At 69.0% G+C, this 27,973-nt stretch overlaps 4 protein-coding genes across 5 annotated transcripts; 1 reads left to right on the top strand and 3 right to left on the bottom strand.

Annotated features, from left to right (window-relative positions):
• The first annotated feature begins 3,862 nt into the window (after nt 1-3,862).
• Nucleotides 3,863-10,564, top strand: TALDO1 (transaldolase 1). The gene is made up of 8 exons (XM_062195611.1): nt 3,863-4,001; nt 7,719-7,842; nt 8,246-8,353; nt 8,495-8,626; nt 9,607-9,782; nt 9,862-10,059; nt 10,143-10,288; nt 10,371-10,564. The coding sequence occupies exons 1-8, from the start codon at nt 3,905-3,907 to the stop codon at nt 10,413-10,415; spliced, it is 1,026 nt and encodes a 341-aa protein (XP_062051595.1). The 5' UTR covers nt 3,863-3,904; the 3' UTR covers nt 10,416-10,564.
• A 282-nt stretch (nt 10,565-10,846) lies between these two features.
• On the bottom strand, nt 10,847-14,459 carry GATD1 (glutamine amidotransferase class 1 domain containing 1). The gene is made up of 8 exons (XM_062195612.1): nt 14,383-14,459; nt 14,196-14,272; nt 13,786-13,891; nt 13,559-13,666; nt 12,746-12,840; nt 11,982-12,075; nt 11,783-11,891; nt 10,847-11,701 (listed from the first exon to the last, which is right to left on the bottom strand). Exons 1-8 carry the CDS (start codon nt 14,444-14,446, stop codon nt 11,695-11,697), a joined length of 660 nt encoding a protein of 219 aa, XP_062051596.1. The 5' UTR covers nt 14,447-14,459; the 3' UTR covers nt 10,847-11,694.
• A 5,813-nt stretch (nt 14,460-20,272) lies between these two features.
• On the bottom strand, nt 20,273-20,677 carry CEND1 (cell cycle exit and neuronal differentiation 1). The gene has a single exon (XM_062195621.1). The coding sequence runs from the start codon at nt 20,675-20,677 to the stop codon at nt 20,273-20,275; it is 405 nt and encodes a 134-aa protein (XP_062051605.1).
• Nucleotides 20,678-22,023: 1,346 nt separating this feature from the next.
• Nucleotides 22,024-26,530, bottom strand: SLC25A22 (solute carrier family 25 member 22). Of its 2 annotated transcripts, XM_062195614.1 has the most exons (10): nt 26,392-26,528; nt 25,583-25,754; nt 25,345-25,470; nt 25,178-25,233; nt 24,405-24,495; nt 23,960-24,078; nt 23,713-23,875; nt 23,475-23,629; nt 23,328-23,403; nt 22,024-23,245 (listed from the first exon to the last, which is right to left on the bottom strand). In XM_062195614.1, exons 2-10 carry the CDS (start codon nt 25,600-25,602, stop codon nt 23,092-23,094), a joined length of 960 nt encoding a protein of 319 aa, XP_062051598.1. In that variant the 5' UTR covers nt 25,603-25,754; nt 26,392-26,528; the 3' UTR covers nt 22,024-23,091. The 2 variants fall into 2 exon arrangements, with proteins under 2 accessions (XP_062051598.1, XP_062051597.1); XM_062195613.1 differs by having other exon boundaries at nt 23,713-24,078; nt 26,392-26,530.
• Between the last annotated feature and the right edge of the window lie 1,443 nt (nt 26,531-27,973).

Raw genomic sequence — 27,973 nt, forward strand, 5'->3', positions numbered from 1 at the left:
GGTGCAGTGGGGGCTGCACCTCGTGGGCCTCTGCCATCGACACCCAGACTGGCCAACCCAGATCCAGCGGAGCTGGGGTGTCCCCTCTCTGAGCTGCAGCCCCTTGGCCAGTGCCCCAGAACAGGGAACGAGGGTCCCCCTCCCCTTGGGCAGGACCCTGGGCCCCCTGCGACCTGCATTCTGGCCGGTAGGGAATTGGGGCCACCAGTGGGGACGCAGGGCTCCACCTGCTCCAGGAGCGGCCTCTGCTGACCAGGGGCCAGCCCCATCGCCCACCACCCCACAGCAGGGCTCCCCTCCCAGCTGGAGCCTCAGTGCTAGGGCCCAGAACCTGCAGTGGTTGCTCAGCCCCGGAGCCCTCCCACGCCCAGGCCGCTGCTCTCTGTGCCTCCTGGACGGCCGACCACACCCCGGCCCCCAGGTCTATCGGCTCCTACAGCGCTGGCTGCCAGGGTCGCCTCCCGGGGGCTGCAGGTCAGGGGGTGACAGGATGCAACCTTCGCCCACTGAGCACTGGCCTCCGGGGCCTCCTGCCAGGCCCCAGACCTGGGCTCAGGTGCGTTCATCCGGTCCAGCGAGTGTGTCCTCAACCACTCGCCCCATGGGCTGCCCAGCAGTGCCCGCCTGGGGCCTGGGGGAGGGGCCTGAGCTGCTGGCCGCAGACCTCGGAGGTGGGGGATGGGGTGGCAAGGCCCAAGCTGGACAAGGCCCGGCTCTGTCCTGGGGACAAGTGTGTCTTTGTGGCTATCGTTTCCCGGCTCTCCCAGCAGCCGGCCTTGGCCACCCACACCCATCCAGGCCCAGCCAGGACACCAGGGGCTGCCCGTGCCGTTCCGGAAGGGCTTTGTCTCTTCTGGGAAGAGGTTGGGGGGGCTGTCAGGTGTCTCATCCCACCCCCCAGACGTGAGGGGGCCCAGCCTCGGCGTCCACGGAAGGGAGTGCAGGGGAGGACTTGGGACGCCGGGAACCTCACACAGAGTCAGGGGTGTGGCAGGACAGCCTGGTGACGGTGACAGCACAGGGCACCGAGGCCCTCACAGTGGCCCCTTCCTGAGGCCGGGAGCTGCCTCCTGCAGTGTTGTCAGCTCCGACGGTGCCCCCCTCACAAAGGGGGAAGGCAGGGGCCGGGTGCTGCATCCACCAGAGCCTGGGTCAGCGGTGGCCCCAGGGACAGGCCCAGGAGGGTCCCCCAGCGCGGGCGCTGCCTGCTCTAGGTCTCAGGCTGCTGGCCTGGGGGTCCCAGGGAGCAGCCCCGTGGCACATGGGTGTCCAGGCCCCACCGTGTGGCCTTCGGGGGGTGCCCGCCTCACACCTGCACCCCTTCCCTGCAGCTGTTTGCACACTGAGTTCTGCGGACGAATTCCTGATCTGGGAAGTGTATTCCTGTTCTGCTGGGATGCAGCCGAATTACCCATTTTTTTAAGGTTTATTTATTTATTTGAAAGGCAGATTTACAGAGAGGGAGGGAGAGAGAGAGAGAGAGCGCGCAAGAAAGAGGTAGAGGTCTTCTGTCCACTGGTTCACTCCCCAAATGGCTGCAACAGCCAGGGCTGGGCTCTGGATCTCTCTCTCTCTCTCTCTCTCTCTCTCTCTCTCTCTCTCTCCCCAAGTCTGGCTTCCAAATAAAGACATAAACCTGGGGCTGGCGCTGTGGCGTAGCAGGTAAAGCCTCTACCTGCCATGCTGGCATCCCATGTGGGCACCAGTTTGAGTCCCGGCTGCTCCACTTCCGACCCAGCTCTCTGCTGTGGCCTGGGAAAGCAGTAGAAGATGGCCCAAGTCCTTGGGCCCCTGCACCCATGTGGGAGACCCAGAGGAAGCTCCTGGCTCCTGGCTTCTGGCTTCGGATTGGCGTAGCTCCAGCTGTTATGGCCAATAGGGGAGTAAACCAGCAAATGGAGGACCTTTCTCTCTCTCTCTCCTTCTCTGGGTAATTCTGATTTTCAAATAAATAAATAAATCTTTAAAAAAATAAATCTTATTTTAAAAGTTTAGTATTTTCATATACTTGGTTTTTCAAAAATGATGATTGATTGATTTGAGAGGCAGAATGAGAGAGAAGTCTTCCACTGCTGGTTCTGGGCCAGGCTGAAACCAGGAGCCAGGAGCATCATCGGGGGCCCCTGTGGGTGCAGGGGCCCAGGGACTTGAGCCATCACTGGTGCCACGCAGGCCATGGCAGGAAGCTGGATGGAAGCAGGAGCAGACACTCGGTCACAGGACCTGGAGCCGCACCTGCTGAGCCACAAGGCCCACCCCCTCTCAGGTAAAATCCACCCAGGACGCGGCACAGCTGGAGGTCTTGGCTCCATCCTCCATAAAGACACGGCCCAGTCACAGGCAGCTCGGGGGTCAGGGACACAGCCACAAAGACGTTCCCAAGGGCTGAGTGGCCGCCGCTGCTGACCCTGACCATACCTTGGAACCTCCCGTGGGAGCGTCTGAGGGGCCCCAGGCCAAGTGGGGTTCTGGTGCCACAGCAGCAGCTGTCCGGTGCTCACGGGGAGCCCAGGGGCGGGGCCAGGGCCTGGGGGCCTCTGCTGTGCCCAGGGCGGCACGGGGAAGTTGGTTTGTGCGGATGCCCTGTGGCCCCAGGGGAAGCAGCTGCCAGCCCTGGGCAGGAGGGAGGAGGGTGAGGGAACAGGGTGTGCGCCCCTCCAGCTGGTGGGCAGCCCCCAGCCCGGGGGGCACCTGCTCAGCCCTGACCCCGGCTCCCTGCCAGGGAGCTGCAGGGAGAAACCTGGAGCGAGTTCCAATCTGAAATCAGCAAGGCTGTTGTGGGCACGGCTCTTTCCCTGTCTCTCTCTCTGTCTCTCACTCGCTGTCTCTCGTGCTGTCGCCCTCTGTCTCTCTCTCTCTCTCTCTCTCCCTCCCTCAATCTTCTAAATAAACAAGTCACTTAGACGGCCCGGCTGGGGACCGGGTTGTGCTGGGCTCTTGGATGCAGATACCGAGCTCCAGAGGCTGCTCTGCCTTGGTCCACATCCAGCGCCCGCTGACCGCCTGGGAGAGCAGAGGACGCCGCCCAGGGCTGGGGCCCTGCACGCACAAGGGAGACCCAGTGGGGATTCTTGGCTCCTCCTGGATTGGGCCTGGCCCTGCCCTGGCTGTCGCCGCCACCTGGGGAGTGAACCAGCCGATGAAGCCCTCGCTCTCTCGCGCTCTCTCTCTCTCTTGCTCACTCTCTCTCTCTCTCTGCCTTTCAAACACATAACTTTAGAAAACCAAGAGGCAGGAGAGAAGAGCTTGGGCTCTGGGGTCCAGCGCTCAGCTCCCGCTCGGGTTCACCCTCTGGGTCGACCCCCTCCCCACCCCACCCACCCCCAGAGCCAGCCCCTCCCGGTCCTCGCCCTGTGCGGGGCTGTAGGCACGGGTAGCCCACGTGCGGGTCCCAGCGGGCCCGGAGCGTCCGCACCGGCAGAGGCGCCCCGCGTCCCACCTCCGTCTCCGTGGGGAGGGGCCCCTGGCAGCTAGTTTGCACCACTGCGGCGGGTGGGTCCCCACCGGGCGCCCCAAAGGGCACCAGGCGAGCACGACCCGCAATGTTCAAAACTAGCCGCAAGAAGACGCGAGGCCAGGGAACGGCGCGCAGCCCCGCACCCCGGTTCACGGCACTGGTCGGCGTCCACGGAACCGGCCGTGCAGAAAGCGCCGGCTGCAGAGAACCCCCCGCCGCGCCCCGCCGCGGCCCTGCCCACTCTCGCCAGGGCCGGCCACGCACCGGAGCGGCGGGCCTCATGCAAGGGGGCGGAGCTCGTCTCCAGGGGCGGGGCCCCGTCTCCAGGGGCGGGGCCTCCCGCCCCTCCCTCCTGTCCCGCGCTCCGATTGGCCGGGCCCGCGGGGCATTGTGGGCCCGGCCTGCGCCGCCCGCGTTCTCCGCCGCCGCCGCCGCCGCCGCCGCGCCATGTCGGGGTCCCCCGTGAAGCGCCAGCGCATGGAGTCCGCGCTGGAGCAGCTCAAGCAGTTCACCACCGTGGTGGCCGACACAGGCGACTTCCACGGTGAGGCCGGGCCGCGGTGCGCGCGCCCTCCGCCCGCGCGGCGCCCGAGCTGGCCTCGAGCCCGGGGTGGAAGTTCGGCGGATCCCGAGCGGGGCGCCGGGGCCGGGGTCAGGGGCGAGGGGGCTGGGGTCAGGGGCGAGGGGGCTGGGGTCAGGGGTGAGGGGGCTGAGGTCAGGGGCGCCGGGGCCGGGGGCGAGGGGGCCGGGGTCAGGGGCGAGGGGTCTGGGGTCAGGGGCGAGGGGGCTGGGGTCAGGGGCGAGGGGGCCGGGGTCAGGGGCGAGGGGGCTGGGGTCAGGGGCGAGGGGGCCGGGGTCAGGGGCGAGGGGGCCCGGGTCAGGGGCGAGGGGGCCGGGGTCAGGGGCGAGGGGGCCGGGGTCAGGGGCGAGGGGGCTGGGGTCAGGGGCGAGGGGGCCGGGGTCAGGGGCGAGGGGGCCCGGGTCAGGGGCGAGGGGGCTGGGGTCAGGGGTGAGGGGGCTGGGGCCAGGGGCGAGGGGGCCGGGGTCAGGGGCGCCGGGGCGGGGGGCCGGGGCCAGGGGTAAGGGGGCTGGGGCCAGGGGCGAGGGGGCCGGGGTCAGGGGCGCCGGGGCCGGGGCCAGGGGCGAGGGGGCCGGGGGTGAGGGAGCCGGGGCCAGGGGCGAGGGGGCTGGGGTCAGGAGTGAGGGGGCCGGGGGCGAGGGGGCCGGGACCAGGGGGAGGGGCGGGGCCGGGGCCAGGGGTGAGGGGGCCGGGGTCAGGGGTGAGGGGGCCGGGGGCGAGGGGGCCGGGGCCAGGGGCGAGGGGCGGGGCCGCAGCCGCGATCCGGGGAGCGCAGCCCGAGTCAGGGCCGCCGGCTCCGTGGCGTCCCCGCGACACCCCGGCCTCGGGGCTCCTGGTGACCCCGGGAGCCCCTCAGGACCGGGCAGAGGGGGGGCCGGCGTCCAGAGCCCCTGGGCTGCGGAGGCCGTGCGCCCTGGGGCTCGCCGGGCCGGGCCAGGGTCGCTGCCCCCTGCTCCCGCCGGTCGGCCCGGGGGTGGTCGTGCTGTGGGGCGGGGAGGGGCTGGCGCGCCCTCGCAGCGTGCGTGGGTGCTGGGGACAGGGAGGGTTTTCGGGGAAGTCGGCCCGCGAGGAGGAAGAGGAGGCGACTTCCTCTCCTTTCTGCTTTCTCACGGTGACTTGAGGAACCGGGCGGGCGCCTTGTTTACCGGCCGGTCTCGGTGCTGACCCTCGTCCGGTCCCCTCCCTGCCGTGTGCACCTTGGGCGGCGGCGGGGACGGCCCAGTCCCTGGGTCCCGGCCACCCACCGGGGGGACCCGGGCTGCTGGGGGCTGTGGGCGGGGCCGAGCTAGAGGGGGGACAGGACTGAGCTGGGGCCTGGTGGCTGTGGGCGGGGCCGAGCTGGGGGCTGTGGGCGGGGCCGAGCTGGAGCTTGGGGGCTGTGGGCGGGGCCGATCTGGAGCTTGGGGGCTGTGGGCGGGGCCGAGCTGGAGCTTGGGGGGCTGTGGGCAGAGCTGAGCTGGAGCCTGGGGGGCTGTGGGCGGGGCCGAGCTGGGGCCTGGGGGCTGTGGGCGGGGCCGAGCTGGAGCCCGAGGGGCTGTGGGCGGGGCTGAGCTGGGGGGGCTGTGGGCGGGGCCGAGCTAGAGGGGGGACAGGACTGAGCTGGGGCCTGGTGGCTGTGGGCGGGGCCGAGCTAGAGGGGGGACAGGACTGAGCTGGGGCCTGGTGGCTGTGGGCAGGGCCGAGCTGGAGCTTGGGGGGCTGTGGGCGGGGCCGATCTGGAGCTTGGGGGCTGTGGGCGGGGCCGAGCTGGAGCTTGGGGGGCTGTGGGCAGAGCTGAGCTGGAGCCTGGGGGGCTGTGGGCGGGGCCGAGCTGGGGCCTGGGGGCTGTGGGCGGGGCCGAGCTGGAGCCCGGCGGGGGGGGGCTGTGGGTGGGGCCGAGCTGGATGGGGGGGCTGTGGGCGGGGCCGAGCTGGAGCCCGAGGGGCTGTAGGCGGGGCCGAGCTGGAGCCCAAGGGGCTGTGGGCGGGGCCGAGCTGGGGGCTATGGGCAGGGCCCAGCTGTCTTTAAACACAAGTGATGGTATTTTAATTTAATTTGATGACTGACAGATGACAGCTCTGCCTATAGGCGCCGCAGCTGGGGCTGGGCTGGGACTAGACCAGGAGCCCAGGTCTCTGCCAGGGTCTTCCCCACCTGCTGCCCCCCAGGGCGTGTCCAGCAGGAGGCTGGGCAGGGAGTGGAGCTGTGACTGCAGCCCAGGCCCTCTGTTCGGTGCAGGCACCCAGCAGTGTCCTAATGCCTTCCCCGCTGTGGGACAGGGTCGGGGGAGAGGAGAAAGCTCTCCCCAAACGCCTGCAACCACGAGGGCTGGGCCAGGCTGGAGCAGGAGCCCGGAGCCCACCCGGGTCCCCCCGTGGGTGCAGGGGCCCAGCTCTTGGGTCAGAGACGCTGAACGAGATCAAAGCTGTGGCGCTCTTCCTGGAGCCCCCTCGTGTGCAGGGTCCCTGGGCCCCGAAGCCGGCTGCTGCCCCGGCCGGGCCTCGCTCCTGCTTCGCGTTGTGAAACGAGGTGACCAGCGCCGGCTTCCCAAGGACGCCTCCGCCTTGGCTCGGCACTCTGGGTTCTGGCCGACTGCCGGCTCCGTGCCGTGCGAGTCCAAGAAGCGCTCCAGTGCCCCGGTGCTGACATCCTGAGGACCGCAGGGGCCAGCAGCCATATCAGTGCCGGCTGCAGCCCCGGCTGCTCTGATGGCCCGAGCGCCTGTGTGGGAGGCCCGGAGGGAGCTGCCAGCTCCTGGCTTTGACCGGCCCAGCCTTAGCCGCTGTGGACATTTGGGGAGTGAACCAGCAGGTAGCCCTCCAAGTAAATAACGAATCTTAAAACAAACAGCTGGGGAGGTGTCCGGCCCCAGGAGCTAGGCGTCCCTTTCCGCCTGTCGGGCTCCTGTGTGGCGTCGCCCCTGGGAGGGCACACGGGGTCCCCCCCGTCAGAGACACCAACGTTCGTGCTTTGCTCAGGGAACTTCCTGCCTCGGCCACCTGCAGCGACTGGCGCTGGGTGGCACCAGGGCTGTGTACCTGCTGTGCTTCTTTGTAAAGTTTTATTATTTACCTGAAAGGCAGAGTTACAGAGAGAGAGAGAGGGAGGTCTTCCATCGCTGGTTCTCTCCCCAGATGGCCTTGGAGCCAGGACCTCTGGGTCTCCCACGCGGGTCGGGGGCCCGAGCACCTGATACAGCTTCCGCAGCCTTCCCCGGCCGTCAGCAGGGAGCCAGATTGGAGGTGGGGCAGCCGGGACAGAGCAGGCACCCGTGTGGGGTGCTGGTGCTGCAGGCGGTCACACCCGCTGCGCCTGACACCGGCCTGCTTTTCACGTGGATGCCCCGCTGGGGCAGCCTGGCCACAAGGCGCCACTGGTTTCCCTGGGTTCCTGAGAATGGGCTGACGCCGAGATGGGGCCTGCGGGCGGCAGCCTGCTGTGTTGCCGACTTTGCACCAGTGGGCACCCAGCCTGCTGCCCCCGCCCGCTCCCACAGGGCCAGAAGTTGGCTCTTGCCGAGTGCGTTTGGCCTCAGGCGCTCGGCACTGGTGGTGCTTTTGCCATTGCGCAAATGGCTGCTTCTTGGCCAGCCCTGGCTACGAACGGCGAGGGGTGTGGGGCCGGGGGGACCCTGGTCGGGCTGCAGGTTGGAGGACGGCCGCCTTCTGAACCTCCGGTGTGTGGAAATCGTGCCCCCCCCAGCCATCGAGGAGTTCAAGCCTCAGGATGCCACCACCAACCCGTCGCTGATCCTGGCCGCAGCACAGATGCCCGCCTACCAGGAGCTGGTGCAGGAGGCCATGGCCTACGGCAAGGCACTGGGCGGGTGAGTGCCGGCCAGGCCTCATCTCCCTCAGGCACGGGTTCTGGGGCGTCCCCAGTGCCTGCTGAGCCGGGTGCACCTGCCACACTCGGGCTCCGTCTGCAGCGTGCGTCCCACACGCCCACCCCACGGTGTAGCACTGAGGTCCTCGCTCATACCCCAGATGCCTGCAGCAGCCAGGCCTGGGCGAGGCGGGAGCCAGGAGCTCCATCCGCGTCTCCCCCGTGGGTGCAGGGGCCCAAGCACTTGGACCCTCCCGTGCCGCCTCCCAGGTGCTCGGGCAGGGACCCGCACGCAGGGTGCAGGCACCGCGTCACCCGCCCGTCACCCTGCGTCCTTGGGGTGAGCGGAACTTGTTTCGCAGACCCCTGCAAGCCTGAGCGTCCTTTTCTTTCTGGAATTTCAGGCCCCAAGAGGACCAGATCAAAAACGCCATGGACAAGCTTTTTGTGTTGTTTGGAGCAGAGATACTGAAAAAGATTCCGGGCCGTGTGTCCACAGAAGTGGACGCGAGGTGCGTGCGTTCCTGGCCCTAGCCAGGCTGGCCCCTGGCCCCTGGGGACGTGGGCAGGCACTCGGTGGAGCGCGGGGTCTTGGCTTCTCCCTGCACCGTCTGGGGGGACCTCCACCTGGAAGGGTCCCCTCGCTCCCACAGGCTCTCCTTCGACAAGGACGCAATGGTGGCCCGAGCCAGGCGCCTCATCCAGCTCTACGAGGAGGCCGGCGTCAGCAAGGACAGGATTCTGATAAAGCTGTCGTCCACCTGGGAAGGAATCCAGGCAGGAAAGTAGGTGTGCCCGCCTGGCCCCGCAGGCCTGAGTGGGTGTGCCGTGTAAGGCTTAGTTACTGATTTGAAAGGCAGAGCGGGAGAGAGGGGCCTTCCACTTGCTGGTTCACTCCCAGATGGCCCCAATGGCCAGGGCTGGGCCAGGCTGAAGCCAGAGCCGGGAGCTCCGTCCGGTCTCCCACGTGGGTGCAAGGGCCCAGGCTCTGGGTCCACCTCCACAGCCTCCTGGGGCCATGAGCAGGGAGCTGGACGAAGTGGCGCAGCTGGCGCTCAGATGGGGGCGTCACAAGCACCAGCCCCCCCCCCACCCCCCCACTCAGATGATTGGTTTCTCGGAAAGGCAGTCAGCAGAGGTCTTACATGGTTTTAAATGTGACCGGTCAGGGCCGGCGTGTGCTGCCTGGGACGCCATGGCAGCGTGGGTTCAAGTCCCAGCTCTGTCCCAGCTCCAGCCCCCGGCCACTGCACGGCCTGGGAGAGCAGCAGTGATGGCCCAAGTCCCTGGGCCCCTACACCCACGTGGGAGCCCCGGAGGAACTCCTGGCTCCTGGCTTCAGCCTGGCCCAGCGGACAGAAGGGCTGTGTGTGTGCTTATGGCCACCTCTGGCTTTCAAATAAATGGACAGGAGTAAATCACGTCTTTTAAAATAAATTATTTAAGTGAATGTGTACACGTGGGTGCTCAGTGCAGAAGGGACAGGAGCCAACGGTTGGAGCCCCTGGGGTGGCACGGCTGTAGCCAGGACAGGCCTGGGCGGGGCCCTGGGGGATCTGCCTGTTGTGGCCAGGCCACCTAAACCAGGCACGGCCCCACCTGCCTCCCTGCACAGTGCACAGGTCAGGGTGTGCGCGTGTGGCTGCCACCCCCGTGGACATGCAGGCTGCGGCACCTGCCCTGCGGCGGGGCTGCTGGTGGGGGCCGTGTCCATTCCGTGACCACAGGGCGAGGGCTCCTCTCAGGCCGCTGTCCCCGCCCGCAGGGAGCTGGAGCAGCAGCACGGCGTCCACTGCAACATGACGCTGCTCTTCTCCTTCGCCCAGGCTGTGGCCTGCGCCGAGGCGGGCGTGACACTCATCTCCCCCTTTGTGGGGCGCATCCTGGACTGGCACGTGGCCAACACGGAGAAGAAGGCCTACGAGCCCCTCGAGGACCCTGGTGAGGCCGCGGGCGTGGGGCTGCAGGGTGGGGCGGGCTGACCCAGCGAGCGGGCTGACCCGGCGCCCGGCCCCTGCAGGGGTGAGGAGCGTCACCAAGATCTACAACTACTACAAGAAGTTCGGCTACAAGACCATCGTCATGGGCGCCTCCTTCCGCAACACGGGCGAGATCAAGGCGCTGGCCGGCTGCGACTTCCTCACCATCTCGCCCAAGCTGCTGGGGGAGCTGCAGAGAGACAGCGCCAAGCTGGCGCCTGTGCTCTCGGTCAAGGCGGGTGAGGCTGGCGCCCAGGGGGAGGGGCGGCGGGGCGTGGGCCGGGGCAGGCCTGCAGGGCCCTGGTGCGTGTGTGTCCTGCAGCCCAGGCCAGCGACCTGGAGCAGGTGCACCTGGACGAGGCGGCCTTCCGCTGGCTGCACAACGAGGACCAGATGGCCGTGGAGAAGCTCTCCGACGGGATCCGCAAGTTCGCCGCCGACGCCGTGAAGCTGGAGCGCATGCTCATGGTGAGTGCTGGGGTGGGGTGGCCTGGCTGCCCTGCTCCAGACACCAGTGGGGGGGGGGCGCTCACCCCACGCTCCACCGCAGGAGCGCATGTTCAGCTCAGAGAACGGCTCAGAGAACGGCAAGTGAGACCCCGGCTGGACCCGAGCCGCGCCCTCCAGGACGGGCCGGACGCCTGGCTTGGCGAATCGTTTTGTAGCAATCGGAGCGGGGATGGACACAGGTTTCTGATTTTATGTAAATTCTGCCTAACGCATTAAAGCAGTCACTTTCCTTACTGTTCTGTGGTCTCCTCCCGTTCCCGTGGCACCGCCTGCCCCAGCCATTGCCCGTCACAGAGCTGCAGTGGTGGGGCTCGGAAGGGTGGGCTTTGGTGCCGGGGTCCTGGGGTTCTAGGGTCCTGCCCTAGGCCCCAGCTCTGGGGTGCCGGGAACAGTCATCGCTGACCTCTGGGGCCAGGCCAGGCTCAGGCTCCTGTGCAGCCCAGTGGCGCCACCTTGTGGGGACAGCAGGGCTGAGCAGTGGGCAGCGCCTCACCATCCCACACCCGCCCACCCGCCCTGGTCCCTCCCTCAGCAGCCAAGCCCCCTCCCTGGGAGCTGACCAGTGGGCTGTCCTGCAAGTCTCCCAGGACGGAGGCCAGGCCCTGTGGGCAGCCCTTCCCTGCACTCAACTCCCTGGGGAGCCCTGACCCTGGGGCTTCCCCTCCCCGGGGGGCAGTGCAGTCCTGCCCTGACCCTGCCCCCCACACAGGCCCTCCTGAGGGACACTTCCTGCGCTTCCTCTTCTGGGCCACCCCTGGGGGACCCTCGCTCACCCAGGCCCTGTTGGGCTCCTGTGCCTGGGGGGCTTCTCCCCCAGGTGCCCACCACTACACCACGTGTGCCCCAAGTCCCCGAGCTCACGGGGGCACAGGGACCAGGAGGCCCCCGGCTGGGCACTGTCCAGCCAGCCCGGACTCCGGGCATCAGGGTGGAGGGACGCTGCTCTCGGTTTGCTTCTCCGCGTCTCCCCCACGTCCTGCGCCCCCACCAGCACCCGAGGAGGGGCCAGGGAGGCCGTGGTCACCGGGTGGGGCTGGGTCCCCCACACCGGACAGCTGGATGCTGCCTGGGGCGGAGGCAGCGAGGCTGCAGCCAGGCCACACCCCCGCAGGAGGGAGGAGGGGGGCTGGGAACCCCACGGCACCAGCTCCGGGCCCCAGGCCTCTGACATCTGAAGCCACAGGCCAGGCCAGGGTTCAGTGGGAGCACCAGCCAGGGGCTGGGCTGCAGCTCCAGAACAGCCCTGCTCACCTCCATCCGAGCGTCCCCTCCCCCAGGCTCCCCCAGTGGCCACGGTGGGAGGAGCCTGCGCCCAGCACCCAGTGGGGGCTCCAGGACGAGGTGGCCTCCCGGCTGCCTCTGGCTCACTTCCTGCGGGACAGGCACTTGGTCAGGCTCAGAGCCAGCTCTGGCACGTGGCGCGCCCCCCCCCCGCCCCCCGCGGCCCCTCACCGGCTGCAGAGGAAGAGCAGGTTCTGCACGGCGGGGACGGTGGAGCTGGCGTTCTGGCCGGTGACCAGGTGGCGGTCCAGCACGACGTGCACGGCGCCCGGCTCGCTGGCTGAGGACCAAGGACATGGGCTCTGGTGGTCAGCCGGCCACAGGACACGTGGCCCAGGTTGGCCAGCCCCACCCATCCCAGCAGGCTCACCGCTGAAGCTGGCGCCCGAGTCCTTTACGAAGTCCTCGACGATGAGCGGCAGGCGGGCGAAACCGGGCTCCCGGACCAGCTCGCACACGGAGGGCTGGGGGCGGGTGGGGGCGCAAAGCTGAGCCGGCTGCCCCTCCCAGCGCCCACCGCCACCCGAGGCTGCCGCAGATACCAGCGAGGCCAAGCGGAGCAGGGAGAGGCCAGACAGGGCGGAGTCAGGCCAAGCTGGGGGAGGGGTCATGGCCACCCAGCCTGAGAGTGGGGCCGGGGTCCCACAGGGAGGGAGGACGGCTGAGCTGGGGGTGGCAGGAGGCAGGCAGTCACAGGCTGCACTGCCGCCCACCTCAGGGCCTCTTCCTCTACCCCACAGCCAGCGGGCCCTGGCAGGTGGAGACCCCGTCCTCACCCCAGGCTGTCATTCAGCCGGGGCCAGACCCCTCATAGCCCCCGCGCCGAGCGAGGCACCCACTCTTGCTGGAGGGGCCGTGTGCAGCGGCAGGCGCGCAGCCCCCACCCCACGGGACGGCAGCCCAGCCGAGCAGCCCATGTAGGGCAGGCGCACAGCCCCCGCCCCATGGGATGGCAGCCCAGCTGAGCAGCCCCAGTGCGGGGCAGGCGCACGGGTCCCAGGCCCCCGCCCCATGGGATGGCAGCCCAGCCGAGCAGCCCCAGTGCGGGGCAGGCGCACGGGTCCCAGGCCCCCACCCCATGGGATGGCAGCCCAGCCGAGCAGCCCCAGTGCGGGGCAGGCGCACGGCACTCACCCCTGTCAGGCTGTAGCCCCGGAACACCCAGGATCTATCCTCGTTGGTGGCACAGCACAGGGCGGCGACACCGTGGCCCACGGCACAGATGGGCTCTGAAAGCAGTGAGGCGGAGCCTGAGGCCTGGACACCCTCCCCCCCAGGAAACACCCAGGAGGTGCTCGGGAGGGGCCTGCAGGGTTTGGTGGCCCAGAAACACCCACGAGGGCCAGTGGGGTCCCACGAGGCTGTGGGGATCCAGGGAGGCCAGAGGGGGGCCACGGAGGTCCCAGGAAGCTGCGACTGTCCAGTAGGTCACAAGGGTCCGGGAGGCCATGGGGGTCTAGGGGGCTGCAGGGATCCAGGGAGGCCAGATGGGGGCTGTGGGAGTCTAGGGGGACCTGGGGGGCCATGGGGAGGCTGCAGGGATCCAGGGAGGCCAGAGGGGGGCCTTGGGGGTCCCGGGAAGCTTCGGGGGCCCAGGGGGGCCAGTGGGAGTCTAGGGGGACCTGGGGGGCCATGGGGAGGCTGCAGGGATCCGGGGAGGCCAGAAGGGGGCCTTGCGGGTCCCGGGAAGCTTCGGGGACCCAGGGGGGCCAGTGGGAGTCTAGGGGGACCACGGGGTTTCAGAGGGCCGCGGGGAGGCTGAGGGGGTCTGGTGGGCCGCAGGCCTATTTGCCAACCCCAGGTGCTGCAGGGACACCATGGGAGGCCCCACACCCTTCACACTGTCCTCATGAGTGCCAACCCTGGCCAGACGAGCTCATCACAGCCCCCCAAGCCCCACGGAGCCCGGGCCACCCTGTCACCCGCCCGGCCCCCGGGGCCACTTACTGCTCTCAGAGTGGAAATGCTGTAGGATGCGGGCCAGGGACCCGCTGCTGGCCAGGTCGGCCAGGGCCCCGGGACAGCTGGGGATCAGCAGAGCATGGTACCTGGCGCCTGGGAGGAGACCACGGTCAGCCCCAGCACGGCCGCCGGGGGGCCAGGGCCAGGCTCCCCTCGCTTCCCTCCCCCCGGGGGTGGGTCGGGGCCGGCTCTGGGGGACGCCCTCCGCCCACCGTCGATGGACTCGAGCTTGGCAGGGCTGGCGTAGGCCTTGAGGCGGAAGTCCTGCACCCAGCGCGCGTTGCTCTCGGTCACGTCCACGAAGTCCACGGCCTTCCCCTGCCCACGCAAGGCGAGCGCTGGTCATCCCGCGTTGGCAGAGGGGGCCGGAGGTGGACCCTGTGTGTGGCGGCCCAGGGCAGTCCCACACGCGAGTGGACACAGCCCGGGGTCCCCTGACCCCACAGTCCTCGGTCCCAGCCTGCACAGCCACAAACGCACAACGCGGCCCTCCTAGGCGCTGTCCACGCCTGAGGGCCACGGCCACGCCCGCCCCCGCAGGCAACAGAGGTGCCCTGGGCCGAGCCAGCGCCTGGGGTCACCCAGCCGGGGCCGGGACCCCGGGGGCGCTGGCGGAACTCACCCCGGGCGTGGCCACCTGCAGGTTGAAGGCGGCGCTGGCCAGCGAGAAGCAGTGGAGGAAGGACTGGGCGGACACACCTGCAGGACGAGGGTCTCGGGTAGCCCGGGCAGCATGGCCGCAGAGGGCCGCCCCGAGGACCCCGGCCCGCGCCTCCCAGCGAGCGACCGCCCGCTGCCCGGGACCCCACCTTCCGCGGCTCCGCTGGCCACGAGAAGACAGGCGGGCCGGCTCGCGAGCCTCTCGGCAGCCATGGCGGCAGGGGCGGGCGTGCGCATGCGCCGGGGGGCGGGGCGCTCGGGCGCGCGCTCCCGGAAGGACGCGAGCTGCGGGGCGGGGCCGCGGCTGGGCGCATGCGCCGTCGCCTTCCTCGCGGGGCGGTGTCCGTCCTGCGGCTGGGGGTCTGGGCACCTAGCGGACGGCTCCCTCCGCTGCTCCGTGGCCCCGAGGGCCCGCGGCTGCCCTGGCTTGGGGGCGGGGATTGCTCCGGAGAGCGGCGAGAGCGCGCTCCCCGGCCGGATGCCCGCAGACCCGAGGAGACCCCGGCCCGCACCTGGTGCTGGTCACTCCGGGAGCTCTGTTCCCCCTTTCCTGTCCCTAACTTGGCCAGGGGCTCCTCCAGCCAACGCCGGGCAGGGGTGCCTGCCCCGTGCACGAGGGTCCTTTCCCGTGGGCGCGGGTCCCTGCCCCGGGGGCGCCTCCTGGGTCCGGGCAGGTAACCGCGCAGTTGTGCACCAGGGGTAGGGGCTTTTCCGCAGGCGTCCAGAGGGGTGGACAGGGGCGGGTGGGCTCCGCCTCCCAGGACAGTGGGCAGACGACCGGGTTCTGGCCGGGCTGCTGGGGGCGTCCCGCGTCAAGGGTCTGGGCTTGGGGCCAGGCGGATCCGAAGCTGCTGGGTGGGGAGTTCAGCCGGCTAACCAGCACTCAGGACGGCCTGGGCTGGAGGGGGCTGAGGAGGCCAAGGGGCTCTGAGCATCATGCTGGGGGCGTGGAGGTCCCAGCAGCCTCTGCTGCAGCCCTGGGAAATCTTGTGACCCCGCACGGGCGGGGCAGAGCGTTGGCCCTGGGGAGAGGCCTGGGCAAGCCCTGGAGTGCACGGGCCCCAGCGGCTGCAGGCAGGGGCCCCTCCCACTCTGGTGGCCGGCCCGTGGCCCCTGCCCCCCGGAGGGGAGCAGGTGCTGCTTAGGGCCAAGTGACTGGACACATCTGGACAGGACCAGGTCTGCTCTGGGCAGCTGGGCAAAGCACAGGGGGGTCCCAGGGCCCACACAGGTCTGCAGCCAGAGGCCCGGCCCTGGGGGGCGCCTCTTGGGAAGAGTCCCGGGTCTGGCCGGCGCCGTGGCTTAACAGGCTAATCCTCCGCCTTGCGGCGCCAGCACACCGGGTTCTAGTCCCGGTTGGGGCGCCGGATTCTATCCCGGTTGCCCCTCTCCCAGGCCAGCTCTCTGCTATGGCCGGGGAAGGCAGTGGAGGATGGCCCAAGTCCTTGGGCCCTGCACCCGCATGGGAGACCAGGAGAAGCACCTGGCTCCTGCCATCAGATCAGCGCGGTGCGCCGGCCGCAGCGGCCATTGGAGGGTGAACCAACGGCAAAAAGGAAGACCTTTCTCTCTGTCTCTCTCTCACTATCCACTCTGCCCGTCAAAAAAAATAAATTAAAAAAAAAAAAAAAAAAAGAGTGCTTGTTTAAAAAAAAAAAAAAAAGAGTCCCGGGTCTGGGTGATGAAGGCCTGCACCTGCTGGGCAGTCCCCCGCCAGGACCTGGTGGGCGTGGGGGCTGGGGTCATCCGCGGGCTACTCAGGACCCAGCGTGGGGCTGGGGTCATTCGCGGGCTACTCAGGACCCGGCGTGGGGCTGGGGTCATCCGCGGGCTACTCAGGACCCAGCGTGGGGCTGGTGTCATCTGCAGGCTACTCAGGACCTGGCGTGGCGCTGGGGTCATCTGCGGGCTACTCGGGACCAGGGTGTGGGGGCTGGGGTCATCCGCGGGCTACTCGGGCCCCGGCGTGGGGCTGGGGTCATCCGTGGCTACTCGGGACATGGGTGCTGGAGCAGGTTTGGGCGGGGGCACCAGGGCTCTGCTGTGTCAGGGCCGAGGGGTCTTGCACCAGAGATTGCATGTCTCTCACCCTTGCTGTGCTGGGATCCAGGGGTGGGGAGCATCTCCAGTCTCTGGGTGAGGCCTCCCTGGACCGGGAGCCCCTGCCTGCTCCTCGCCCTCCCTCAGAGCCCCTGGGCAGCAGTAGGCGCTGTCCGCCCAGCGCCGCCTTCCCAGGAACATCCCCTCACCGAGATGCTTTAGCAACCCGGTATCCTGGATGTGGGCACCTGGACCGGGAGAGGAGAGTCCTCCCCTGGGTGTGTGTCCTGGTAGGGTGGGGGTGGGGGTTGGGAGTGCCGTGTGGACGGGATCAGGTGTGGGTGGGGTGGGGGTGCCGAGTGGACGGGATCAGGTGTGGGTGGGGTGGGGGTGCCGAGTGGACGGGATCAGGTGTGGGTGGGGTGGGGGTGCCATGTGGATGGGATCAGGTGGGGTGGGGGTGCCGTGTGGACGGGATCAGGCGGGGTGGGGTGGGGGTGCCGAGTGGACGGGATCAGGTGTGGGTGGGGTGGGGGTGCCATGTGGATGGGTTCAGGTGGGATGGGGGTGCCGTGTGGATGGGATCAGGCGGGGTGGGGTGGGGGTGCCATGTGGATGGGATCAGGTGGGGTGGGGGTGCCGTGTGGACGGGATCAGGCGGGGTGGGGTGGGGGTGCCATGTGGATGGGTTCAGGCAGGGGCAGGGCTGCCCAGGGCGGGGACACCAGGCAGTGAGTGGCAGCCCCCACACGTGGGTCTCGCCCTGGGCCGGGGCAGGGCCTGAGCACTGGGGCAGGTGTCCCGGGTGTGGGGGAGGGGTGGGGGTGAGGAGGAGGCAGGAGGCTGGGTGGGGGTGCAGCTGCCGCGGGGACCCCCTCTGCTCCGAGGTTTTTGGCCTTTGCTTTATGCACTGGGTGCTTTTTACATTGACAAGGTAAGGTCGTGTCGACCTTACCCGTGAGTAGTTCTGGGATAGAATAATTAAAACACTTTTTTGAGGGCCGGCCCCATCCCGTGTGCAGTGGGTTAAGCCACGGCTGTGACACCGGCACTCCACAGGAGCCCCAGTGTGAGCCCTGGCCGCCTCAATCCAGCTCCCCGCTTAAAAAAAAAATGTGGAGGCAGGCCTGGGACCAGGCAGCCTTCCATCCACTGGTCCACTGCTCAGATGACCACAGCGGCCAGGGCCAGGCCAGGCCAAAGCCAGGAGCTCCATCTGGTCTCCCACGCGGGCGCAGGGGCCAAGCCCTTGTCCCATCTTCCGCTGCTTTCCTGGGCCATTAGCAGGGAGCTGGATCGGAACCGGTGCCCATGTGGGATGCAAGTGTCCTAGTGGCAGCTTGACCGCTGTGCCACGACACAGGCCCCTAAATAAATCCTTAAAAAAACCAAAAAGCCCTGGGTGGTCTCTGGGAATGACGCCAAGTCAGAGAAACAAGGCCGCTGCACAGTGACGTGAGGAAGGGGTCTTGGGCAGGGGCAGGCGGCCAGCTCAGGGTGGGCCGTGCCAGGAGGCAGGGGATGGGACCCGTGTCCGGGCGGGGGTGCACGGGGCCCTGGGACGTCCTGGTGGGAAAGATGCAGTCGCGGCCCCTGGGGGCAGGCAGTCCATGTGAGCACAGGGTGGACGAGAGGCTGAGCGTGCGTCCCGCGTCCGGGACATGAACGGGCACCCCCCAATCTTCCTGGGATGTTGCTTTCTTCACCCCTAAAAAGGAGGGGAGCGGGCAGGTGTTGGTACAGGGGCCAGGCTGGTGCCTGTGCTGCTCCCGAGTGCCGGGTTTGAGTCCTGGCCCAGCTGCAGCCTTTGCAGGCATTTGGGGAGTGAGCCAGCCGGCGATGCTCTCTCAGGTGGGTGAACAATTAGGAGACAAAAAATAAACAAAAGAAGTGCTGTCCTGCTCCCAGTGCCGCAGGGGCCCCCGCGAGGCCGGCACAGCCTCAGCGCCCTTCAGACTCGGCCAGGGCCGCAGCGTCCAGGGCCAGCCGCTGGGGGACTCAGCAGTTCCCTCTCCGGACGCCCAGCAATGGCTTGACTGCCTGCCTGCCGGGATGGCGGGATTGGGAGGGGCTGGCGAGCTGGCAGCTGGAGCCACGCACGTGCCCAGCGCCCTTCGCGCTGGCGGCCTCCTGGACTTGCCGGTGGCAGGGGGTGCAGAGGTTAAGAGGCTGCAGCACCCCAATCAGAGTGCCTGTTCCAGTCCAGCTCCCTGCTCTGGCCTGGGAAGGCAGCCGGTGATGGCCAGAGCTGGGGACCCGGAAGGAGCTCCTGGCTCCGGGCTTCGGCCTGGCACAGCCCTGGCTGATGCATTTGGGGAGTGAGCCAGTGGGTGGAAGATCTCTCTTTGTCTCTCAAATAAATAAAATAAATCTCAAAAAACATGTGGACAGGGACTGGCGCTGTGGTGTAGTGGGTCAAGCCTCTGACTGCGGCACTGGCATCCCACAGGGGCACCAGTCTGAGTCCCGGCTGCTCCACTTCTGATCCAGCTCTCCGCTCTGGCCTGGGAAAGCAGTAGAGGACGGCCCAGGTCCTTGGGCCCCTGTACCCACGTGGGAGACCCAGAAGAAGCTCCTGGCTCCCGTCTTCAGCCTGGCACAGCCCCGGCAGTTGTGGCTGTTTTGTGGAGTGAACAAGCAGATAGATCTCTCTCTCTCTCTAACTCTGCTTCTCAAATAAATCTTTATACATATATGGACAAAAATGGAGGTTTGGAGGGGTGTTCTGGGACGGGGCAGCGGGTCCACTTCGAACGTTTGCACCATGGGCGCTGACCCCATCTGGGCCTGGGTTGGGGGCCCAGAGACGGACACGGGCTGTGTCTCTGGGTGGGGGTGGGCGCAAGCAGGGCCCATGGGAAGTAGAGCAGGTCTAGGGGAAGGTGCCCAGGAGGAGAGCCCACAGCACTTCTGGGGCTACATGGAGGCCTGGTCAGCCGGAGGCTGCTCGGGGTGGGCTCAGGGGCCTGAGTGCCTCCAGGGAGGGGTGCTGAGAGGCCGACAGCAGGGCCCCTCCTGGAATAAGGCCACAGTTCCTGATCCCATGGCCCCACTGCTCAGTGTCCATCTGGTGTGAGGGCTCCCGGAAGGCTGAGGGTCTGTGAGTCAACCCATCAGGCTCAGGGGCATAGGGGTGGCAGGGGGCCGGCCAGGGGGCCTGGGGCTCCCCACCTGTCCCTGGGAAGCCCAGCATGGGCAGCTGTGCCTTCCTCATTCCCCCATGGACGCCCCGCCCCTCCCAGTGCAGGTGAGACGCCCCCACTGGGCCTCATGGCCCCCCACCCCCTACCCCCAAGCAGAGTGCAGGGTGAGACGCCAGCCCAGCCTTCGGATAACAGAGTTTATTTCAGACTCGGCCTCTCCTCGGGCCCGGGGTGCCCACGGCCACCACCCAGATGTGGGCACACCTTGCTCCCACAGAGCCAGCCCTCTGCCGCAGGGCCGAGGGCCAGAGTCTCCCTGCAGGCAGGATGGGGCGGAGCACGGTGTCGCTCGCCCGCCGCGTGGTTCTACTCTACCGGTATTATTGCATTTATACGCTTGTTAGACAGGGGGCGCTGGAAGCAGACAGGGCGGGTCCTCAGGGTCCTCCCCTCCCTGGGGCTCTCGGCTGCCCCCAGGACAGTCACCACTCTGGGCAGGGGGTGAGGCGGTCCCAGCCCCAGGGGCTCCCCGGGCACAAGCTGGGAGAGGTGCACTGGGCAGAGCCCGGCCAGGGACTGGTGGAGGAGGCCTTTGCAGGTGTGCCTGCCTCTGGTCAGCCGCCCGTGTCCCGCCCAGCCGCACACAAAGAGCAGGGGTGGGGAGAGTGGGACACCACGCCCTTTAGTGCCCCGTCCTTCTCCACGGCCCTACAGCTGTGCAGCCGGGGGCGGGGCAGGGGGACTGCGTGTGCGTGTGTGTGCGTGTGCACACGGATGTGTGACTGTGAGCCCTGCATGCACTGCTCTCCAGCTCTGTACAGAAAGTGGCTCCCGGCGCCGAGCTGGGCACCGGGCATCATTTTTTCCGGGCCCAAAAGACCACTCCAAGAACCAGGGCCGCGGCTGCCACGGCCACACCCCCGGCCACCAGCAAGGGGGTCAAGTTCTCCAAGGGCCAGGGCCCTCGGCCCCCGGGGCCCCCGCACGTGGATGCGTGCTCTTCGGCCCCGTCCCCGGGATCCTTGGGCTCCGGGGCTGCGTCGGGACTGCCGGGGGCCACGGGGGCCGCGGGGGCTGCCTTGGCGGGCGCGGGGGCGGGGGCTGCCGGCCGCTCCTGCCTCTCCGCCTGGGCCTCCTTCTTCACGGGCTTGGCGGAGGGAGCTTTTCCGTCGCTGGCTGGGGTGGCCTTGGCCTCAGTGGCAGCCTGGGGCACCTTCGTGTCGGGCTTGGGGCTGCTGGCTCCCTTCCCTCTGGACTCCATGGCGGGTGGGGCTGCTGGGCGTGTGGGACAGGCAGACGGTCAGCGCAGCTGGTCCCTGGGCATGATATGGGCCTGCAGGCAGACACCAGGGAGGTGGTGGGCAAGGGCTCCGCTCCTGGGCACCCCCCACCCCTGCCCGGCTCATGTTGCCCCCAGGAGTCCCCTCTAAGGAGCTTCCTGTGGGTGTCAGACCCTCCTCTTGCTGGCCTGGCCTCCACCGGCTCCTGCCCTCTGGCTGGACGCAGGTGGGCAGACAGGGCCCTCCTGCAGATCTGGGCTACACCCCTGCCGCTGGCGCAGGGCAGGGAGGCACCGAGGGGGAAGAATCCGGCCTGAGCACTCAGCCCAGGTGGGGAAGGGCAGGGCGGGGCCGGCTGCAGGCGGCTGCTGGGGTTGGGAGTGGGACTGCAAGGACCTGGAGGTGACACTGAGACTGCTCCTTGGAGGCCGCCAGGGCCTGGGTCCCCTCTGCAGGCAGCTCAAGGACACTGAGTCCTTGCTGCCCCCGGGCAGTGCTTGCCTTGGGGACAGCAGGTGTCCCTGAACAAGCCTGCAGGCCGGGTGGAGGATGGGGCCCGGCCTCGCCCAGAATCTCAGCGGCCCAGGTGAGGGCGGGGACAGCACGGCAGGCACAGAGGCTCCGGAGACCTGGGGCCGCCTGTCGCCCCTGGGGGAAGGCTGAGGGGTCCCCCAGCTGGGAAGGAAGAGGGAGCCAGTCCGGAGGCTGCCGCTCAGGTTCCCCACCCTGGGCCTGGTGCAGTGACCTCCCTGAAGGTCATCTGAAGGTCACCGCATGAGGAGGGTGTCCGGGGAGAGGTCCAGCTACTGCCCCACATCCCAGGGAGCGAGGGCCTCCCTTTCCCACCCCCAGCGCCCCTGGCAGGGGGGTGCCAGCCGCTGGGCATCACGTGTGCAGCGGGCAGGTGGTCTCCCCCTCCCTTATTTCTGAGCCCTCTCACCTCCCAGCCGCTTCTTCCCCCTCCCAGAGCCGCAGTGCTCAGGAGAGCACCAGGCAGGCTTGCACCCCCGGGCACCACACTCGGCCTCCGCCCACCCGCGAGCCCCGCCGCCTTACGCCGTCCTTCGGGCCTCGCACCGCGGCGCTGCGTTCCCTCTGGACGGCGGGCGGCGGCTGCCGAGGCGATGCGATGCGATGCGATGCGATGCGGAGAGCCTGGAGATGCCCACAATGCACCGCGCCCGGGCAGAGGACCAGCGGGGGGCGGGGCCGCAGGCTCAGCGCCCGCCCCTCGCGGCCACCGCGGCTCCGCCCCCGGCCGGGGCGAGGCTTAGCGCGGGCAGCAGCCCAGCACCCCAGCCCCTCCCCCAAACAGACTCCCAGAGAGGCATCTAGGTAGAATATTTATTTATCCTCTTACATGACAAGACACAAAAAATTACTTTTAAAACTCTTCAAAGGAAAAAAAATATAATTCTGTAAGCAGCAGCACAGCTTCCAAGGTACGGACGTGATGGGGAAACCGAGAACTGAGCCCAGGTAGTGTGGGGGGGGGCCTTGGGGCGCCCAGTCTGGGGACACAGCACCAGCACGTCAGATCGATCACCAACACATTCACATGGCAGGGACGGGTGGGGAGAGGCCTCCACCCAGCGTCTGGGGGCCTGGGGGTGGCCAGGGGCCTCCGGTGGAGGTCCCAAGAACAGTGGACCCTGGGGGAGGGACAGCCCGGCCGCCTGGAGCAGGGCAGGGCGTCCCAGGCTCGCGCTGGTCTTCCTGCTTGCTCTCTGGCCGACCAATCCCAGGGCAGGGACGGGGCGGGGGGGTCTGCAGGAGATGCAGCAAGAGGGGCCGGGTGGAGGCTTCTCTGGACAGCCTGACAGCACATGGGCCCACGGGGCAGCTGAGGGCTGGTGGGCGGGAGCTGCTCCCCAAACACCCACCCCTCACAATGTGTGGGTCCCACGGGGTGGGTGTGGCTCCCCCCCCCCCAGTGCTGGCCAGGAGGGGGATCGACTGAGTCCCGGCCGAGGTGAGCTAGGCAGCAGGGCCGGATGGATGGATGGATGGATGGACGGACGGACGGACAGACGGACGGACGGACGGGAAGATGGCAGAGCCACGTGGGCGCAGCAGACTCAATAAATAGGTTTGTATGGATCCCCTCCGTGGACCAGGAGGGCCTCAGAGATGAGAGGCGGTGGACTGGAGGGGGTGGGGTCCAGTCTGCCCAGCCCAGGCCTGGGAACCCCCAGCCCAGAGACCAGCTCCGTCCCCGGGGGCGTTCAGGCCGGCACAGGACTGGGGCAGGGGCCGGCTTGAGGAATGTAAGAATCTCCGCACTTTCTACATAAATAAGACATTGATCCCAAAGGTTGGGCAGGCGAAGCCCTGGGTGTGTGCCACCCACGTGGACCCTGCATCCCCTGCCAGCCCCCCTGCCACGGGGGAGGGCTCAGGGCTGGGGGCGCTGCAGCAGCGCCAGCAGAGACTCGGCGATGCCCAGGAAGTAGACCACCTGCGCGATGCCGAACAGGGGGGCGATGACCAGCGCGCGGCAGTAGGCGCCCTTCAGGAAGGCCGAGGGGCCCTCGTGCCGCCAGATCTTCCTGTGGGGGAGGGCAGGTCAGGCGGTCGGGAGCCGCCCCCCACCCTACGCCCCGCCCCGCCCCCACGCCCCGCCCCGCGCACCTGGCGCAGTCCAGGAAGCCCGAGTAGGTGTCCTCGTTCAGGCCGCGCTGGAGCGACTGCAGCCGCGTCTTCACCACTAGGAGAGGCGGGGGTGAGCGCCGGAGCCCCGCCCCGGAGCCCGCGCACCCCGCCCTGGCCCCTACTGACCATCGCAGGGGTTCACGGCCACGGCGGCCGCGCTCCCGGCCACGCAGCCGGCCAGGAAGGACACGTAGAAGGGCGACTTCTCCTCGGGCGCCGGGCGGCCCAGCTGGTTCAGGTTGGCAAAGAGAGGGAAGTAGACGACGGAGAAAGGGACGTCCCTGTGGAGGGGCAGCGAGCTGGCGGCGGGGGCGGCGCGGCGGGGGGCGGGGCCCGCCACCTCCCACCAGCCCGGCCCCCCAACCTGAGCAGCGTGGCCCCCAGTCCCTTGTAGAGGCCTGCGATGCCGCGGGTCCGCAGCAGGTCCCGGGTGAGCTGGACGGCTGTGGGCCGGGGAGCAGCCTGGGCCTCCACCGAGGGCTGGGCCGAGAGCTGCGCCTGGGCGGCCAGAATCTTCCTCTGGGCGGCTGGTGGCACAGGGGCGGCTGAGTCTCCTGGGGAGGGGGAGGGGCCCCGGCGGCCGCCCCACCCCCCGCAAGCCCCGCCCTCACCGAGGCGTCCTGCGTCCTGCAGTTGGATCTTCAGCATCTCCATGGGCGTGGTCACGATCACCTGGCAGGTGCCAGCCCCGCAGCCCGCCAGCATCTCCTTGGGCAGGGTCAGCGGCTGCCTGTCACGCAGGGGCGGGGCCCAGTGAGGAGGGGGAGGCCCCCACCCCAGAGGTGAGACAGAGGGCAGGGAGGGGTACCGAGCCACGGACACGCCCCGTGCAGGGAGCTGGGGTGCCCAGTGTCCCTCCCACTGCAGGTGAGGCTGCCGTGGGGGCTGAGGGTGGGGGCTGAGGGCAGTGCCCTGGGCCCCTGTGTATGTGTGTGGGGGGCTGCCCCCACAAGGTCAAACAGTCCAGGTGAGGCCTGCAGGCGGGTGGGGGGCACCCAGCTGGCTACACTGACCTCAGCCCTGGCCTCCTGTCCCCTGGCACCCAAGGCCCCTCACCCGTCTTTGGAGAGCTGATATCGGAAGAAGTCGTTGGCCGCCAGCTTGATGGCCTTCTCAGGGGTGACCAAGGTCAGGTTCACAGCAGCTCCTGTGGGCGCGCGGGGCTCAGACAGGGTGGGGCGCAGTGGACACGCTCGGTGGCCTGGGCTGGGAGGCTGGCAGCCAGCGTGGCCTTCCGGCTGGCACAGCCCCATCCCAGCCGCTCTCGGCTGCCTCCTCCTGCCCTCTTACCCACATTTGGGCCTGGGCTGTGCCAGGTGGGGCGGGACTGGTGGAGACAGGGCGGGGCCTTCCGCTAGCCCCCCTCATCTGGCTCTGGTCTCTCTGCTATGGGGCAGTGAAGCAGGGAGCCCAGAGCCCACCGGGAGGCCTCCAGGGGGAACACGGGTGCTCACACTGGCAGGACACAGGTCCAGGTCCATGGGGGCAGAGCCCTGGGGAGGCCGTGCGCCAGTGCCAACGGCTCAGGGCTGCGTGGCTTCTGGGCAAATCCCAGCTCCCATTGCGTCTAAGCTGCTTTGCAGCCACAGCCCCCCCTTGTTTCTAGGCACAGATGGGCTCCTGCCTGTGCCAGAGGGCGGTGGGGGGAGTACCAGCACCAAGGGCAGGTGGGGGTAAGGCCTAGGTGAGCGGCCGGGAGCCGCCACTCACCATAAACCCAGCCCTCCCCTCCCTCATCCCAGTCTCCACTGCCAGCAGCAGGTGCAGCCAGCCCCAGGGGACACACCACTCACAGCACGCTGCCCCGTCCCTAGCGTCCCGAGCCTCACCCCGGTACATCCCGAAGTAGCCCTCAGAGCGGATAGTCTTGATGAGACAGTCGGACCTGCAGCCAAGGGGAGGGGGTGACCTGGGGCCCCTGCCCTGCCCCAGGAGGGTTCTCCCTTTCCAAGAACGAGGGTGTGGGCGGAGCTGCCCCTGGCCGCCGGGCACTCACATGCTGGAGTACATGCGCTGGCCATTCTGCTGGTTCTGCAGCCGCGTCTTGGCCAGGTCGATGGGGAACACGCAGGTGACCCCGATCAGGCCGGCGATGCCGCCGTTGATGAGCTTGGCGGGCAGGCTGTGAGGGCAGGGGGCCGTCAGGACTGCCCCCAGGACCACAGCCGGGGCCTGGGGCAGGGGGTGGGGGAGGCGGCCCAGACCTGAGGGTTGCGCTGGGGGTTGCCGCTGACCTGATCTGTTTCTCAGCCATTGAACTCGGCAGAGCCAGGTGGGAGCGGGAGACGCGGCGGGGGAGGGGAGGCGGTGTCGGCGCTGGCCAGAGGGTGGAGGGGGCCGAGGGGGAGGTGTTGGCCTCCCACCTGCAGGGACTGTGCAGGCGCCTGCCGCTGCGCTTCTGTGCTGCTGCGGAGAGGAGCGGGCATCAGAGCAGGGCCTGGAGAGGGGAGGCAGCGTCTGCCCCGCCCCCCGCCCGGGCTGCAGCCACCAGCGTGTCTGCCCCCTCACCCCCCACCCGTGTCCTCCCGGCTGGCCTCCCACACGCACACGCTGGCGCTCACGTGCACACGGGCTGAGCTCCAGCTTTTAAAGGGCCAGGCAGCTCTGGGGGACAGCGGTATGGGTCAGCGTGGCTGCCCGTGCACCTTGACCCCTGGACCGACCCGGCTGTGGTGACCGTCACCCCTACCCTGCCCTTGAGCAGACGCGCTGGCATCGGCCTCTCCAGGATGGGGGCTGGCGCCCCAGGAGCCCCCCAGCACCTGGCTCAGGGCTGCCAAGGGGGCCGTGGCCACCGGGACCTCGGGGGGCCTTGGAAGTGGGCAGCCGGGGGGGCTGGCCTGGGGCGCCCCATGGCTGGGCCCCCCATCCTCTGCAGGCGAGAAAGAAGGGGCGCCTCCCATCAGCGCAGGGCCAGAGCCAGCCTCAGGGGCTTCCATGGAGGGCAGCCATCAGAAGTGAAATGGGGGGTCCTGGAGCCCTGGATCCTCTCCCGTGTCGCCCCCACCCCCGTCCCGTCAGGGGTCAGCTATCACAGACTCACACCGCAGCCTGCCGCCCGGGGTCGCTCGCTGGCTCGCACCCAAGGTGCCTCCGAAAGCTTGTGCCTCTGCCCCCAGCCCCCGCACGGAGGTGCCGGCACAGGATCCTCCAGCACTCCAGAAAACCGCCTCCCCTGGCAGATAAAGCCGGCAGCCGGGAGGCTGGGGGAGGAGGCGAGGGGGGCTCAGGGATTGGCCGAGGGGCGGGGTGGGGCGGGCCCGTGGGGGGGGGCAACTTTCTCTTTCACTTTGGAGCTGGGGCTAAGGGAAGAGGAGGTGGGACATTTCTCAGAGCCCAGCAGGGCCTGGGCGCCCAGGGCTGGGGGAAGTGGTCCAACCCACCCCCAGGGCTGCAGCCCCCGGCTACCACACCCGCAGCCACGGAAAGCAGGGGTCCTGTCTGTAGCTTTGGGCCGAGTGCAGCATGCCTCCCAACCGGAATCTGTCCAGGGCCCCAGGACCGGGAGGGTGGTCTGTCCCTGTGCCCCGTGGGGAGATGAGTCGGTGCCCACCCGTGCCTTTGTGTCCCTTAGGGGCAGGAGCACACAGGGTTAGCAGGGAAGGCAGGGCTGGCTGAGTGTCACCGAGGCTCCGGCTCACCTGGCTCAGCCCCACCCAGGGGCCTCCGGACGACCTCTGAACTTCAACCTGATCTCTCCCTCCCCCCAGCCCCACCCGGCTCTTCCAGCTGCCCTGAGGCCTTCTGGGCGAGGTCGGGTCCCACCTGGGGTGGGGGCACCCACATGGCAGGGGCCAGTCAGCAGAGCGAAGGAGGCTCTCTGCCCTGGAACAGAGCAAAGAGCAGCCTCCGGGACTCTCCCCCTCCTCCTGCCTCCACGGAGGCTCCCACCCCTGCGGGAGAGACAGCTGTCACAGGCCCTCAGGGACACCCACGCTGCCTCAGAAACCCAGCGGTCCTGGCCAGACCACAAAGGCCCCAGGGCTAAGCCAGCCCTCGATGTCCACTCCCTCCCCGCTGGGTAAACCGAGGCCCCGGGCCGGCTGGGGACAGCAGCAGAGCCCGGGCCGGCGCTGCTTCTCCCGGGCCTGCAGGGTGAATTCTCCCACGGAGGAGGCTGCCGGCTCCTCCTACTCCCAAGAAAGGCAGTGGGGGGTGAGGCTCGGAGCCCGGGCTGGCCGCTGCCTCCCCATTCAGTCGCTTTCTGTCCCGCGGCTGGAGAGGCTCGGACAGGGTCTCCCATGGCGCCGCGCCCCGATCGGCGGACAAAGGAGAAGCGTCGGGGGCGCCCGCTGCCGGCTCAGGCCCTGCCGGGACTCCGGCCACGCACGTGTCCACACACTCTGCGGGGGGCCGCGAGCGCGCCCCTGGCCCGGCCGCTCCTTAGCTCAGGAGCCAGGCTCCCACCCTCGAGGACACGTGTGCACGGGGAGCGCGCCCGGCACCGCCGGGGCCGAGCACGGCCTCCCACACCCGGGCGACAGCGCGGCCGCAGCATCCGCCGGTTCAGGCCCTGCCACGGCCGCCCAGCGCCCTGGCCGGCCGCTGTCACCTCCCCGCGCCGAGGCGCCCCGGCCGCGCCCCAGTGGGCGCACGCGGCCGCCCCCGGGCACTCACCGCGCTCC

This window comes from Lepus europaeus, chromosome 7 (assembly GCF_033115175.1).
Source record: "Lepus europaeus isolate LE1 chromosome 7, mLepTim1.pri, whole genome shotgun sequence".
NCBI lineage: Eukaryota > Metazoa > Chordata > Mammalia > Lagomorpha > Leporidae > Lepus > Lepus europaeus.